This window comes from Castanea sativa, chromosome 3, assembly GCF_040712315.1.
Source record: "Castanea sativa cultivar Marrone di Chiusa Pesio chromosome 3, ASM4071231v1".
Taxonomy (NCBI): domain Eukaryota; kingdom Viridiplantae; phylum Streptophyta; class Magnoliopsida; order Fagales; family Fagaceae; genus Castanea; species Castanea sativa.
In genome coordinates, this window is record NC_134015.1 from 21,891,578 (window position 1) to 21,908,550 (window position 16,973).

The 16,973-nt window shown below is 35.1% G+C and overlaps 1 protein-coding gene across 1 annotated transcript; it reads left to right on the forward strand.

Annotated features, from left to right (window-relative positions):
* The first annotated feature begins 9,657 nt into the window (after positions 1–9,657).
* LOC142628135 (uncharacterized) lies at positions 9,658–16,270 on the forward strand. Its single transcript, XM_075802143.1, has 10 exons — positions 9,658–10,324; positions 10,436–10,573; positions 13,622–13,810; positions 14,183–14,320; positions 14,448–14,566; positions 14,694–14,826; positions 14,917–15,046; positions 15,156–15,235; positions 15,373–15,507; positions 15,641–16,270. The coding sequence occupies exons 1-10, from the start codon at positions 9,869–9,871 to the stop codon at positions 15,872–15,874; spliced, it is 1,752 nt and encodes a 583-aa protein (XP_075658258.1). The 5' UTR covers positions 9,658–9,868; the 3' UTR covers positions 15,875–16,270.
* The last annotated feature ends 703 nt before the right edge of the window (positions 16,271–16,973 follow it).

Below are 16,973 nucleotides of genomic sequence, written 5' to 3' on the forward strand. Positions count from 1 at the left end.
GTTTTTAAAATGGTCCTTTCCGTCAGGCTAGAAACGGAGAAATCCTACGTGGCTAACGGAATACCCTATTTGCTGACGTGGCGCTGACGTGGCTATTAAAATATTATTAAAAAATATTATTTGGCATATTTTAAATGCCATGTCAGCATTTTAATTTTTTTAAATAAAGCCACGTCAGAAATTTTATATAAAAAAGAAATTAAATTTAAAAAAAAACCTTAAATCTAATTTAATTAAAAAAACTTGTTTCTCAAAAAAAAGAAAAAGAAAAAAAAAGAAGGTGTTCTTCCCCATCAAACCCAGGAAGAACTCAAACCCACATTCCCAAAAAAGAAACCCAGCAACCAAACAACAAACACATACCCAGATCGGCAGAACCACAACAGCACACCACAACAGAAACAAAAACCCAAACCAACAGCACACCACACGGCCAAACCCACAAATTTGACCACCACTTCCACCGTCACCCACCAGCCACAACCCCAAATCACAGCAACAGAAAAAAAGAAAAAGAAAAAAATCAACCACAACAAGAAATCACCACTTCCTCCACAACTTCTCAAGAAATCACCACCATCCACAGCAAGAAAAAAAGAAAAAAAAGAACCCACAAACCAAATCAACCAAATCGGACCACGACTCCTACGATCCACGCTCCGGCCCATGAACAATCAGACCCACGCTTTGATCCACCATTCGATCCACGCTCACGACTCCTTCGATCCACGCAGACCCACGAAGAGAGAACAAAGAACAGAGAAAGAGGGAGAGAAGAAGAAGCCTCCGCGACATTGGGTGCTGGGTTGGTGGGTTTGGGTCTCGGCGAGAACAGAGAAAAGAAAGAGAGAAGAAGAAGCCTCCGCGACGTTGGGTTCTGGGTTGGTGGGTTTGGGTCTCGGCGAGAACAGAGAAAAGAGGGAGAGAAGAAGAAGCCTCCGCGACGTTGGGTGCTGGGTTGGTGGGTTTGGGTCTCGGCGAGAACAGAGAACAAAGGGAGAGAAGAAGAAGCCGCCGCGACGTTGGGTGCTGGGTTGGTGGGTTTGGGTCTCGGCGAGAACAGAGAACAGAGGGAGAGAAGAAGAAGCCGCCGCGACATTGGGTGTGGCGAGAACAGAGAACAGAGGGAGAGAAGAGAGAGCAAAGAAAAGAAGTGAGAGAGGAGAGATAATTAGATTTAAGGTTGGGTTGTGTTTGTTGTTGGGTTTGAGTTCTTCCTGGGTTTGATGGGGAAGAACACCTTTTTTTTTTTTTTTTTTTTTTTTGAGAAACAAGTTTTTTTAATTAAATTAGATTTAAGGTTTTTTTTTAAAATTTAATTTCTTTTTTATATAAAATTTCTGACGTGGCTTTATTTAAAAAAATTAAAATGTTGACATGGCATTTAAAATATGCCAAATAATATTTTTTAATAATATTTTAATAGCCACGTCAGCAAATAGGGTATTCCGTTAGACACGTAGGATTTCTCTGTTTCTAGCCTGACGGAAATGACCATTTTAAAAACGATTTTCTTTTTTTAGGGATGACATTAGCAAAGAAATCAATTTTGGGACCAAAATGGGAATTCACCCAAAATGTAGGGATCAAAAGTGCATTTTCGCCAAAAAATTATTGCAACAAGTTATTGCAACAAGTTATTGCAACAATATATTTCTTTGCTATAGTTATTGCAACAAAACATTTTGTTGTAATAAGATACGTTATAAGTTATTGCAACAAAGTAGTTTACTATACTATACCATACTTACTCTACTATACCTCTTTATTTCCCATATTTAAATCACCAAAGAAACTTTATTGTATTTGTTTTTTTTGAAAAGACCTTCGATGTCAACCTTTTTTTGGAATAACCTTCAATGGCTCGTATAGCTGAAATTAGGGTTGGAAGTGGGCACAATTGGGGACTTTACCTCTTTTTCTTTTTTTTTCTTTTTTTAAATGACTATTTATTAAATGGGTTGGTATTTTGAAAATAAGAAAAATTGGAAAGTAAGGAATTAAAAAATAAAAAGGATTAGAAACATACTTTTACCACTAATCAGATCAAACTCTTCAGATTTAAATACTGACCATTTTGTAAACCGAAATCAGGAATTAATGAAAAGGGCAATGGCCATTGCAACCACATCTTTGGCCTGCAACAATTAGGAATTCAAGAATGTGGTAGAGCCAACAATCTATTTCGAGTCGTGGGCAACCCTATTCACCGAACCACAAACTACTCCAAACCAAATATCGTTTGGTCTCACTACCTCTTCTTTCAACCTACCTAAGAAACTCCAATTTAGACCAGAAGATACATATTTCTCTCTATACCCTGAATTTAATATCCCGACAACTTGACCAAATCTGTCTCCACATGCAACTCAGTCATGGATTTTCTACGAGCCAAATAAGTGGTCCAAAGCCTCAATGACTTTCCCTTTAATTGAGTGTTTTTCTTGAATTTGTATCCCAGCACACTCTAGCAAACAAGGGAATAGACTGTTTGTCCTTCGTTATAGAGGACATGACAGTCATCTCCTTTGGATGAGATTTTATCGCTGCATCACAAGACATTGTAACACTCCTCCTGTAGGGAATCCATAAACTTGTATGAAACTTGCATCTCCCTAACAATGAAAATAAACCTAAAATTAGAAAATAACAAAAATTGGAAACTAGGGTATTAGAAAATAAAAAAGATTAGAAACATACCTCTACTGTCACTAATCACATCAAACTCTCTGGATTTGAATACTAACCCTTTTGTAAACCAAAATCGGGAATCCGCGAAAAGGGCAATGGTTATTGCAATCTAAAATTAGAATATAAGAAAAATATATTATAGCAAATTAAATTTTATTGCAACAGGTAGTCCATGGAGGGTTTTTGGGATCGGAGCACTCAATTCATCAAGCTCTATTGCAATGAAATTTTTCATTGCAATACGTAATTGCAACAAAAAAATTTTGCAATAAGATATCACAATAAAATATTTCTTTGATATAGTTATTGCAACAAAACATTTTGTTGCAATAATATATGGTATAAGTTATTGCAACAAAGTAGTTTACTATTCTATACTATACCTTTTTTTTCCCCATATTTAGATCACAAAGAAACTTTATTATATTTGCTTTTTTCCCCATATTTAGATCACCAAAGAAAATTTACTATAATTGCTTTTTTCTAATAATATATGGTATAAGTTATTGCAACAAAGTAGTTTACTATTCTATACTATACCTCTTTTTTCCCCATATTTAGATCACTAAAGAAACTTTACTATATTTGCTTGTTTCCCCATATTTAGATCACCAAAGAAACTTTACTATAATTGCTTTTTTCGGAAAGACCTTCAATGTCAACTTTTTGTTGGAATAACCTTTAATGGCTACTTTACAAGAATAGCTAAAATTAGGGTTGGAAGTGGGCACAATTGGGGCTTTTACCTCTTTTTCTTTTTCTTTCTTTTTTCCTTTTTTTGAAAATGACAATTTATTAAATGTGTTGGTGTTTAAAAAATAAGAAAAATTGGAAAGTAGGGTAGTAGAAAATAAAAAGGATTAGAAACATACATCTACTAATTAGATCAAACTCTCCAGATTTAAATACGGACCCTTTTGTAAACCGAAATCGGGAATCCACGAAAAGGGCAATGACCATTGCAACCACATCTTTAGCCTGCAACAATCGGGAATTCAAAAATGTAGTAGAGGCAATCGATCTGTTTCAAGTCGTGGGCAACCTTATTCATCGAACCACGAACTACTCCAAACCAAATATCGTTTGGTCTCACTAACTCTTCTTTGTAGATATTTAAGAAACTCCAATTTAGATTAGAAGTTACATATTTCTCTTTATACCCAAAATTTGATATCCCCAACAGCGTGACCAAATCCGTTTCCACATGCAACTCAGTCATGGATTTTTTTTGAGCCAAATAAGTGGTCCAAAGCCTCAATCACTCTCCTTATAATTGAGTGTTTTTCTTGAATTTGTATCCCCGACACATTCCAGCAAACAAAGGAATAGACCGCTTGTCCCTCGCTATAAAGGCTGTGGTATTCATCTCCTTTGGATGAGATTTTATCGTTGTAACACTCTTATCTGTTGAGGGAATCCAAAACCTTAGATGAAACTTGTATCTCCCTAACAATGTAAATAAACCTAAAATTAGAAGAAAAAAAATGGAAACTAGGGAATTAGAAAAAAAAAGAAAAAAGATTAGAAACATACCTCTGCTGCCACTAATCACATCAAACTCTCTAGATTTAAATACTGACCCTTTTGTAAACCAAAATCGGAAACTCACGAAAAGGGAAATGGCCATTGCAACCACATCCTTGGTTTGCACAATATATATATAGAAAAAATAAGATAAATGTAAGAAAATTAAGCACACTAAACACTATATAAGTATTAATCTTTTTACTAGATAAACCATTAGACTTACGAAATGATGATATAAAGAGCCATTATTTCTCAAGAGTAGGGGGGAGACTTAGTTTCAATTGTCATAAAGAAAGGATTGTATAGTAACAGAGAGAACAAAAAACCAAGGACCAAACTAATCAAAGGAATAGAAATAGATATTTCCTGCCACATCTGGCTCCATGATTATTCAACAACAATGGTACAAATACAAAATATTAACTTTGAAGGCCTGGTTGCCTAGAATACAATCATAGAAATTTGTTTAAAATATCTGTTTAAAGCTAGTGCCATCCCTCCTGCAACGACATTCTTCCAACCCCAATATCTCTGTTTCTTTTAGCCCCATGATCTCCTTGCCCTTAGCTTCTATGCCTTGTACCATTCCTTTATATTTATAGACACAAAAAAGGTGTGGTGTGTCCCTCTCTGCACAAATTAAAGTCACCTAAGCACACCCACGGGTCCTATATCAACTGTAATAAAGCTTCTAATTCCTCCTACTTTTAACTCAATATGGAGGCTACAAAAACCAACCAAAACCCAATTACAAAAGTCTTCAGAGATCTTCACTATAGTAATATGGCTATTAGAATCTTTAACTTCCACTATTGCTTCATTTGACCACAACATACATATTCCTCCTAATGGATTTTCTATGAACCGGATAAGTGGTCCAAAGTCTCAATGACTCTCCCTCTAATAGAGTGTTTTGATGTCTCTTGAATTTGTATCCCTAGCACACTCTAGCAAGCAATGGAATAGACTGCTTGTCTCTCATCACAAAGGTTGTGGCATCCGTGTCATTTGGAAGAGATTTCATAACTGCATCATAAGAGACTGTAATACTCTTATCTGATGAGGGACTCCATAGCTTTGGATTCAAATTGAATTTCCCTAACAATGTAAATAAATCTAAAATTAGAAAGCAATAAAAATTGGAAATTAGGGTATTTGAAAAAAAAAGGTTAGAAACATACATCTGCCATTGTAGATTTAAATACTGACCCCTTTTTACTATACTGTAAGCGCGTAGATTGTTGAGTCTTTTAGGCTCGAGTTTGATGACAAAATTCATACATTTAAGACTCTAGTTCCAGTGCTGGCACACAGTTGATGTGGAGTAGTATCCATGTGGAACTTGAGTCAAAGAGGGCGTTTGGATAGCACAGTTGCGTCCACGTCTGGCCATTTTTTTTTTCCACGCGCATGTGTTACTGTTCATTGGCCATGAACAGTGATTTTAGGCCAATGAACAGTACTTTTTGGGATGAACAATAATTTTTACACATTAAAAAATTATTTTTGTACAGTGTTTTCAGTTTTCAGCAATAAGTTCTATCCAAATGGACTCTTAGAGACTCAAGTTTTTTAAAGCATGTACAGACTTAGAGGGAGAAGGAAGGAGAAAGAGTAGGAGGAGGAGCAGGAGTAGGAAAAGAAGAAGGAACAAGAGGAGGAGGAGCAAGAGCAGGAATAGGAGAAGGAGCAAAAGTAGGAACAAACCCAACACGCACAAACCCAAATTTTTCTTTGGTAGGCAAAGACTCAAGATCTACGTGAATTTTTTCTTCCACATCATATCGCCACAACTTTGAACTCAAGGCTTAGAGACTTGAATTCTTTCACTAAACTCGAGTTTCAGAGCCTTGAGGTACTAATTTGCAAAATAGTTTTATAAACTTGACAACTAACTAATTAGTTGAGAAAATAATGCTAAATGCCAAATTTCCTCCTATTTTTTAAGAGGAAAAGCTTGACTAGATACTATTGTGGACCCACACACAAAACAATGCAGTTCTTTTTTTTTTATCTTTTTTTTTTAAATTTTTTTATTTAATTTAAGGGTTTTGATTGGAAGTTGTAACTATAAAAAAAGTACAAATCCTTCTAATAAAAAAAAATTACAACACTATTGCTTTGTTATTTGTGAGTTAACTAATTACAAGGCGGTGACCTTAAGCCACCAAGGCCTTGTCCCGAGGGGTGAGGTGACTGATTAAAGCAAGGCGCCACATAATATAGTTATTATATGTAGATAACTTTGTTTATCTAAGTCACTAAAATATTATTATCTTTTTACATGTGTTGCATGAAGAAATTAGGTGGCTTAATTATTTTCAAATAGGCTTAACAAGTTTTAGGGATTTTAACTCTATTAATTATTCTAACAATAGGTTTTACAACAAGCTTGTGTAAATTAATTAATTTGACAAACATAAGCTTTTTTTTAATTAAGTAATCTAACAACAAGCTTTTACAACAAGCTTTTTTAAAATTAATAATCTAACTATGGGTTCTAGAACAAACTTCCAAAAAAAATCCGTTGATGGGTTTTATAAAAAATTAAATTAAATTAAAAAATGATTTAAAGCCTTTTTCATGGTTTAGGGCATTCACCTTGCTTGCCTAAGCTCCAAAGGCGCCTTGCTCGCTCGGTTGCCTAGGTGAGCACCCGACTTTCCTTTGAATAACATGACTAATTGTTATATATGCTAGGTGTTTAGTCTAGTTTAGTTTATTAATCAACAAGAATTGTGACATAGGACAAAATGGAGAGTTTGTCCATACGTGCCTATGATGGGTATAAGATTTGTCTTCTTACTCCCTCCTTTCCCATTCCTTGTGTCTTTTATCTATATTATCCCCAAAAATAAAATTATAAGAATTTGTGGGTCTAGGGTTTAGAATTGTTGAAGAAAGGATTATGGGGTTGTGTTAAGAATTAAAAGATGGTTTGATGTGCTATTTGATGTAAGAAAGCATGGAGGGTTTATGGGTTTTGAAAGGTAAAAGTTAAGGGCTTGATTTTTTGGGTTTGAGGACGGAAAGAAAAAAGAACCATACTCATTGCACAAATCTCCCACTTTTGTGGGGTCTTGTGTAGAGGTCATGGTAGATAACTAGACTCATCATCACTACATAACATTTTCTGAGTCCCTTTTTTTTTTTTTTTGATAGATAACCTTTTCTAAGTCCAAAAACTATAGTCACATATACTATAGTTTAAAATTCGGATAGAAAAAAGTCCATTTAAAATTTCCGCCTTAGGCCTCAAACCACCTTGGGCCATCCCTAACTGCCTTAGGCCTCAAACCATCTTGGGCCATCCCTAAGGGCAATTGCCACCTCTCACCCTCTAGCTCTGCCCCTAATTGACATTAAAGATGGTGATGTCTAAGCCATCAAAATCATCAATGATAAGCTTTTTTGTAGTATAGTTGTGGTCGTCAAGAAAGTTATAAATCTATGGGTTGTGCCTTTGTGGCGCGTGCACACATACACACACACACATAAAGTCAAGCACAAAGCCAAGAACAAAATAACCCAAAGAAAATAATGTCAAGGCGGGAATATGTGAGGTGTTAATAATTATGGTGGCAAAATTTCAAGAGATCACCACCGCCCATGATTTGAGAAGTGGTACCTCCCTTTATCATGAGGGCTTGAGAGTGTCCATAAGTTTGCATGTTCAAGCTTGAGGTGGGTTTATGATGGGTTTTAAGATATTAGAATTTTAACCAAATACTACATATATATATATATATATATATATATATATATATATATATGTATAAATAAAGAGATCAACCAAAAACCAAAATTCCTTCAATTTATATATATATTTGCTAGTACCGAAATAAGTATCACAAAAAATATTGTACTATTGAATGTGTATTTCCCTTCTTATTAGTATATGCTGATAAATAATAAATAAATACTAGTCGCTAACCCATGCGATGCATGGAAAAATTATCAACTCTGAAAAAAAATTCAACAATGAGTAAATAGGCATTCTGAAAAAAAAAATTAATTGGAATTAATCCAAACAAATAATTAATCAACAAAAAATATACCTTTTAATAAGAAAACAAAAAATCACATGAACCTAAATAAAAAGCATTTAAGGTGAAGAATTAAAATTAGTCTACTGAGACGTAAATACCAAAAACCCCAAGATTTAAAATTTCAAAATTTATAGAATCCCCAAATTCTACTTCAGAACCAAACCAAATTTAACAATTTTATATATAACATACCAAATAAAAATGTATCATTCCCTAAGCTAAAAGACATAGGTTGCATTTTTTATTTTTCTTCAAAAAATGGAGATGCTTAATTTGCCATGTACAATAAAAAAAATAATTAATAGAAATTTCAACCCAAAAACCAAACCTACAATTATCAATGTGAGTCTAACATACAAAATAAAAATTTATTATTCCCTAGGTTGAAAGACATAGGTTGCATATTTGATTTTGCTTCAAAAAAATAGAGATGCTTTATCTGCCATATACAATAAAACAAAAATAATTAGTAGAAATTTCAACCAAAAAACCAAACCCACGATTATCAATGTGAGTCTTTTTTTTTTCAACGTTAGTCTTTTTTTTTTTTTTAGTCCTATTGTAATTTTTGTATTTATATAGATTATCAACATTTGAGTTGAAGTTTAAGTTGGACTTGTTAGAGAGATAGAGTTTCACTTCTTGTTAAGTTTTGATTAAACAAAAATAATTTTATTTTAAAAAAAAGATAACGATGAGTTTGAGTTTAAGTTTAAGTTGGACTTCTTAAAGAGATAGAGTTTCACTCCTAATTAAGTTTGAACTAAAAATAATAATTTTATTTACATAAAAAATTAATTTTAATTAAATATTATGCTTACGTTAAATGTATCAGTTATATATATATGCCAGCCCATTATTAAGCAAAGTTGTTGGGTCAAACTTTTTTTGTTTTTTTATTTTTTAGAATCTGTTAGGTCAAACTTGTACTACAGAATGTGTATATTATAGATGGATAAAATCTCATCATCTATTGTTAGCCTTGTAATTAAGGATCTATAATTTTAATTCTACATTAATAATAAATAATAAAAAAATCGTTTTCTATCCCAAAAATAAAAATAAAAATAAAAATAAAATCGTAGCCGTATGGCCCGTATCTTTCTATTCCAATAGTTGTTCTGGTTCAGCTCGCAACTTTGAAATGTAAAACTAGTTCAGCTCGTAGTGTTTGTCTTTCTCAACAAACAAACAAAAAGATTAAAAAAACAAAACAAAAAACAAAACGTTTCGAAGTTGGAAATGCACGTGGTGAATTGAATTTACAGGAATCATTTGGATTTCGAACCGGTCCAAAGCATGGCACTCCTGTAAATCCGTACGTAAACAGGGGTCAAAAATGGATAAGTCAACGCCTTTAAATTCGCTTTGATTCCAACTATTCATTTTCAGACCCAAAAGACCAGTGAGTGAACGATAAAAAAGCATTCTTTTTCTTTCTCTCTTTATCTCTCAGATTTTCTCTCTCAACAAAAAAATAAACCCCAATTTAGTGAGAGAGATAGAGATATATATTAACAAATAGTACTAGATAAACAAGCACAACAACAACAACAAAAAAAATCTATTTATAATTTTTTTAAAAAAAATCGAAGGCAGCCATGGAAGACAATCACGGAGCTTTCGAATCCAATAGCAACGAAGTTACCACCGGCAATGACCATGGCTGGCAAAAGGTGACATACGCGAAGCGTCAGAGGAAAACCAAGCCAAATTCTTCCGATTCCGCCTCCGGTAGAATCGTTTCCAACGGAGCTGTTCCCGGCGCCGACAACGTTTTCCGGTCTCTGGAGCAGCAATCGGCGATCCGCCGCCTCCAAATTCTCGAGGCGCAGAGATCCGCCGTTGCTGTGGATGCCGATTTCGACGCTCCGGTCAGATCGAAGAACGAGTACGATAGTAGCGATGAGGAGAACGAGCGCGTGGTGGAGAATGGGAAGGCCGAGGAGGCCAAGAAAGTGAAGCCGAAGAAGCCAAAGAAACCAAAGGTTTCGGTCTCCGATGCGGCCGCGAAGATCGACGCCGATGATCTCTCGGCTTTTCTCGTCAATATATCGGTGAGTATGAGCTTTTCAATTTCAAAGTTCATTCATTTTTTATTATTCCTTATGCACGTGAATGTGTAGTGAGAGAGGGATTTGGTTTGATCTGTTTGTTTTTGGGGATAGGAATCGTATAAGGGACAGCATGAAATACAGCTGATGCGATTTGCGGACTACTTCGGCCGAGCATTTTCGGCTGTGACCGCAGCTCAGTTTCCATGGGTGAAGATGTTCAGGGAGTCCACCGTGGCGAAATTCGCTGATGTGAGTAAAATGCAATTTCATATATGGATCTGTAGATTGTGGCATTGTATAGATTGTGGTTGATAAAGATTTAACTTTTGTTGCAAAATGATATAGTTTGCACAACTTAAATTGATATGGAAGCACATTTGGCTCAATATAAATTTAGTAAATTTTGAATGTAAATCTTTTGACAAATTTGTGGCTTAATATAAATTTCATAATTTGGAATGCAAATTGTTTAACAAATTTGCGCTAGTCTGATAGTGTCAAGGTGGGATCTGGAAGATGGTATGGTGATTGGTGAATAAGATGGTAAACGTGCTCAATTCTCACACATTTCAGAATGTAGAGAGATTCCTTCAAAGGTTGAAATCATTATTGATTTGTACCCTGTTTGAGTCGTCTAGGGTTTGGGCCTTTACTCATTGTACCTCTGTTTTAGAGTTCCATGAGGACCATGACTCTTAGCTTTGCTGTGTAAATTTTCTTGACCCTTTGTGTTCATCATCGTGAACATAAAATGTTTTTCTTCAATAAAGCAATTACACTATCAAAAAAAAAAAAAGATGGTAAAGGTGATGATATTACAGGGTGCCAAAGAAGCTGCATTGCTCAGCTGCTCTAATTGTGGGCTTACCTTTCTCTATGTTCTTCATGACATGGCTTTTACACCTAACATCTGAATCAATTAAAAAAGTTTGTCTGTTGGGCTGGACACTGTACCTGTTTTGTATCCTATTTTGAAACCGTACCTTTTCAAAATAAAGCTTTTTAAAATCTCTCCTTTTTAAAGGTACAGCTTCTTCAAACATCCCATTTCCAAAAAGCTGAAAAAATAAGCTGTATCAAACGTGCGGTAGGTTAGGTTTGTACACGCAAAGTTTGGTTCTTTATCTTTTTGGAGTTCTTGGACTGCCATGATTTGAGCTGCTTATTTATATACTTACAAACAGACCTGGTAGGTCTTGAACCTATGACCTCACACTCCACATTGCTCTTACAAGGGAGGAGGTGCGATTTGAGCTACAGCTCATTGGTGACTGGTTATTTTTTTCTTAGCTAGGGGTTTCTCCTGGATATGTCATAGGTAAGAATTGATGTGTGTGTCATAGGCCAGTAATCTAATGTTTAACAGTTAACCAACTTTGAGAAGTAGACAAAGGTAACTGTGTGCTTTAATACTGTTTCTAGCGTCTTTATATGTCCTATTGTCTTGCTTTGATCCTTCTCATTTTAGTGTTTAGGTTCCTATTTGTACTAAAAAAACAATCCACGTTTCTCTATGTAAGATGTTATTTTCAATTAATTTTATTTACTGTCATGGTTAACTCAAAGATTCTTCATGGGTGAGTCACTTGCAAGTTTTAAAGTTACATTTGCAGTAAAAAAATATATACCTATTTTAATATTATACTGATTATATTATGGTTAGGAATAAACTGACAGTTAAGGCTACTAAATCTATGTTGTTTGAAGAAATATGAGATTGTGATGTTGACAGTTCAAGTTAAAGGTTATAAGTGCTGAGATTTGGAAGCGTGAGAGTTACCCCTTTTCTTGGAACATTTTTGTTAGAAGTCCACCTGAGTTGCTTTTTTGACTGCAGCATTAGGGAAAATATTGAAAATGGGTAATTTGAGAGAAAAGGGCAATTATTGTTTTGGGTTAGTGTTGTACGTGTAAGTCTGATGGGGAGTTCGTGGATTTTCTTCTTATTTGTTGTCCTATTGCTAGGGAGCTGTGGGACAAACTGTTGTGTCTGTTTGGTGTCACTTGGGTAATGCCAGTTCAGTAACTGCCATGTTGGCTTCTTGAGAGGGGAAGCTAGGCAATCTTAGGAGTGGGATGGCAGCCACTTCATGTCTTTGGTAAGAGCGGAATTGTTGTACTTTTGAGGGAAAGGAGTTTCCCCTGCCATATCTGAAGTTTCTCTTTCTCAAGAATTTATACAAGTTGACTTTTAATCCCTATAATTTCTCCACGTTCATGGACTTTTTAGATAACTTACTTACAGCCTTTAAGTTTTTCTCTCTTTGTTCCTTTTTGCTTCTCTTTTCTATTCTTTTGTATACAGCCCATCTACTAGGACAGCGCTTTATTTTGGGCCTATTTTAATGAATTTCAGTTACTCATAAAAAATAAAGAAGCATATACGATATGGTCCATATCTTATTCACTAAAATATTATTGGCCTCATTTCTTACTCTCTCTCTCTCTCTCTCTCTCCATATATATATATATATATATCAATTCATGACACATGTGAAAGCTAAGTAGATCACATATAGAGGCTGAGTGCAAGCTTGTCATTTTGATTTCTTAAAATTGAGTATGAAATGCTTTTTACACTCATTCTTGTCATCATTAATGGAGCAACTTGCCTTAATTACTCCAAATTTTGGATTTTTTATCAGCTTCATGCCTATCATTGTAGCTCCTGTTCAAAAATTGTTTTGTTTGTTTTTCATTTCTTCTCCCCACCCCCCATCCTTTTCCATCATGGGCTCATCATGCAATCCATCTTGTTCATGTCTTCATAACGTAATTTCAATAGAGTAACAAACTAAGAGCAATTGCAGAGCTAAATAGCTATATAGCTATTTTAGCTCCACTCAAACACAAAAAATCCTCCTGTAGCAGTGGAGGTAAAGCAAAACAATTTAACTAAAGTGCTACAGTGCTCATGTATTACATGAGCACTGTAGCTGAGAGCTATAAAAAAAAAAAAAAAAAATTTTATTCACCTTTCCAATTAAATTGTGATTGAATATTTTTTGGGTAGTGGGATATATTATTTTATTGTAGTAGATATATTATTTCATTGTGATGTTTATATTATTTTATTGTGTTGAAAGCTAAAATAGATCCACTGCTGCAGCATGTTTTGTAAAATGAGTAGGTAAAATAGATAAAGTAACTTTTTGTGGAGCTAAATTGCTAAAATTTTAGCTTCACTGCTGTGGATGCTCTAAGCACTTATATTTCGTGCATGTTGGTTTATCACATTTTTTCCTTTTTGTCTTTGTAATGTATGGGGACCTAATTAATGTGTATACTTTTCAACAGATTCCTCTCTCTTATATTTCTGAAGCTGTTTATAAGATATCGGCTGACTGGATCAACAAATGTTCCAATGAGGCATTTGGTTCCTTTTTATCATGGTCTCTAGACAGCATTTTTGCTGACTTAGTAAGCCAACAAGCTAGTGCCAAGGGCTCTAAAAAGGGTGTGCCACATGTATCATCCAAATCACAGGTAACTTGAGTGGGCTGTTGAGTATGTCTTATGCTTGTCTTTGCTTTTGGTGGATATTGCTGTTTACATGTATAATTGGTATGCCATTAATGTTCATTGGTTCATTGCCCTTAGGCTTGTTTCTTTCACTTATCTTTTTTGATAGAGACACAAAAGTTTCATTCATATATTGTTGATTTCTTTTCATATTGGAGAAATTATTTATATAGGTAGCCTTCATTAGAATGTTGTTGGGTCTATAATGTATGCAATTTCTTTGTATGTGTGACAGGTGGCCCTCAACTTCTTTTATCCTTCCTAACTTCTTTGCAAGCTTCCTGTGATCATCACCTTGTCCTTCATTGATGTTTAATTTACATATTATAATCACAGGTAGCAGTGTTTGTAGTTGTAGCAATGGTTTTGCGAAGGAAACCTGATGTATTAGTTGATTTCTTGCCGACGTTGAGGGAGAATTCCAAGTATCAAGGACAAGATAAGCTTCCAGTTATTGTATGGATGATAGTGCAGGTGAGTCAATAACAATATACCATGAGTGCAACTAAGGATCCTTCCCGACCAAGATTACAATCAGTTCTTTCTTTCTTTTTTTCTTTGATTATGCTTCTCGTGCCAGATCTCACAATTTTTGTTGTAGGCCTGTCAAGGAGACCTGGCTGTAGGGCTGCATGCATGGGCACGCAACCTCTTGCCTCTGGTCACTGGCAAAAGCAGTAATCCTCAGTCAAGGGACCTGGTTTTGCAGCTGGTGGAGAGGTATGAAAGCACGAACAGTTTTGTAATTGTGTATATGTGTGTGCAGGTGCATGTATTTTTTTAATTGTTCCTGCTTTGTTTTTATTTTTTATTTTTTATTTAATAATCTTTATTTATTTGGTATTAGAATTATGTCTGCCCCAAAAGCTCGCCCTATTCTTGTAAATGGTGCAGTTAGGAAGGGGGAGAGGTTGATGCCACCTTCTGCGTTTGAGATACTCATGCGAGTTACCTTCCCTGCTTCCTCAGCTAGAGTAAAGGTGGGTATTCTTGGGGAAATTGCAGTATCTGAGGATAGATGTATTGTAGATTAATTGTTCAACATTCATTTGACTATGTGTTTCATGTAGGCTACTGAAAGGTTTGAGGCCATATATCCCACCTTAAAAGAGGTGGCTCTTGCTGGCACCCCTGGAAGCAAAACAATGAAACAAGTCTCACAGCAGATACTGAGTTTTGCTGTCAAAGCAGCAGGAGAAAGTATGTAAACTAGAGATGACTGCCTTTTCATTAGTTTCTTTGATACTTGTATTTATTGGGGAAAATGGTAGGTTTTCAAGATGGGCTTATAGTTGGCTGTTTGTCACAGGCATTCCTGAGTTATCCAAAGAAGCAACTGGTGTTTTCATTTGGTGCTTGACGCAACATGCTGATTGTTTCAAGCAGTGGGTGAGCTACTTCATCTAAATATCATAAATTCGTGTTTTTTAAGAAGATGGAATCTTATTCTTATCTATTGTTTCGGAATTTGAAATTGTAGATTTACTAGTCTTCTAATTTAGTAATTTTACATTGCATGTAAATAGGACATGGTTTATGAGGACAATCTAGAAGCAAGTGTTGCTGTTTTGAGAAAACTTTCTGAGGACTGGAAAGAGCTTTCTGTGAAACTGTCTCCTCTTGACCCTCTGCGGGAAACTCTCAAGAACTTTAGGAACAAGGTAATCTTCTATTATTATTGTTGCTGCTGCTGCTGCTGTTATTTAATTATCCTACTGAAGCATTAGATTATTTGTGTAATTATTTTGAAGTAAAAACATAAATAGGCTCATTTATACTTTTTGATTGCTTTAGAATGAGAAAGCATTGGCTAGTGGGGCAGATGCTGCTCACCTTGCACGCTTCAAGGATGCAGACAAGTATTGTAAGGCAATATTGGGAAAGGCATCACGTGGCTATGGGTGTGTTAAAAGTGTGGCCTTTGTTGTCATTGCCTTGGCTGTGGGTGCTGCTTACATGTCCCCAAACATGGAGTCTCTCGATTGGAAGAAACTCTCTGTAGTTTTCAGTTCTCAACAATCTTTCTGAGCAAGATTTTATGCCATACCAACCAGTGGTGCAAACCATCCATTTGTACTTACGATACGTGGTACCTTGTTTTTTTGATATTCGGCAAGGGCAAAGTAATCCAATTTGCCCTGTAATAAAGTGGCTGAGAATGAATAGTTCCCAAGTCCCAATTTAATACTGAACTAGAAGTAGTTGAATGGCCTGGGCAATACTGCTTGATGGTCTGATTTGGTCCGGGCCATTAGGATGGATTTGATTTTCCTTTTTAGAAAAAAAAAAAAAAAAAATTCTTTAGAACCTTTTTAAGTTATTTACCTCTAACATTGAGATTTGAGAGTACCACCAAAATTTAAAGGGATAGATACACATGTATTTTTAGATAATTATGTTTAAATTCAGATGAAATTTTGATTACATATTGTTCTTTCCTTTTCTGTTGTTTAAGTTTAATGTTAAATCTTCATATTTATCTGCATTGGTTGTGGTAATATGTACCTGGCTTTTTCAAAGATCTTGTTAATTACATGAGAAATGCCCTGAGCCAAAAATAAAAAAGGGAAATGCAGCAGAGGCATTTGCTTTACATAGAAGGAACTGTAGTGCCCATCCTTGCTTAGATCCCTTGTGAGGGGAGAAAGTTGATGGAAAGCAAATCCTGTTTACTGTTAATGCTTGCATATAATTTTATAACTGAATTTTTTATGTTGAAGAAATATATTTCCTTGACATATTCACACCAATACACCAACCTGTTAAAATGGGGCTTACATGAGTTGAATAATTTAATGGAGCATTTTGAGGAAGTTTTGCACCATCATGATTCTCCATTCTTTTCTGGTCTAGATTGCTAAAAGAAGATAAAAGGAAAACATTTTTTCTTGTATGTGATTGTAGTTGAGATAGTTTTGTAACATTGGGTATGCTTGGAATCAAGGGAGAGAAGACGAGAATGGATGGTAAGCATATACTGGCATCTCCTCTAATCCTATTTATTTATTTTGGATGAATAATCTCCTCTAATCCAAATATGAGAATGGGTGGTCAGCAAATATTGCCTTCTCCTCTAATCCAAATAGAGGGTTAGTCTACCATTTTCTGCGCAATATATGGGGAATCT

Bases quoted from the DNA above. Each gene is read 5' to 3' on its own strand.
- LOC142628135 (XM_075802143.1), top strand. From the start codon at position 9,869: ATGGAAGACAATCACGGAGCTTTCGAATCCAATAGCAACGAAGTTACC. The intron at 10,574-13,621 runs GTGAGTAAAATG...ACTTTTCAACAG, and splicing joins CCGTGGCGAAATTCGCTGAT to ATTCCTCTCTCTTATATTTC. The intron at 15,047-15,155 runs GTATGTAAACTA...TGTTTGTCACAG, and splicing joins TGTCAAAGCAGCAGGAGAAA to GCATTCCTGAGTTATCCAAA.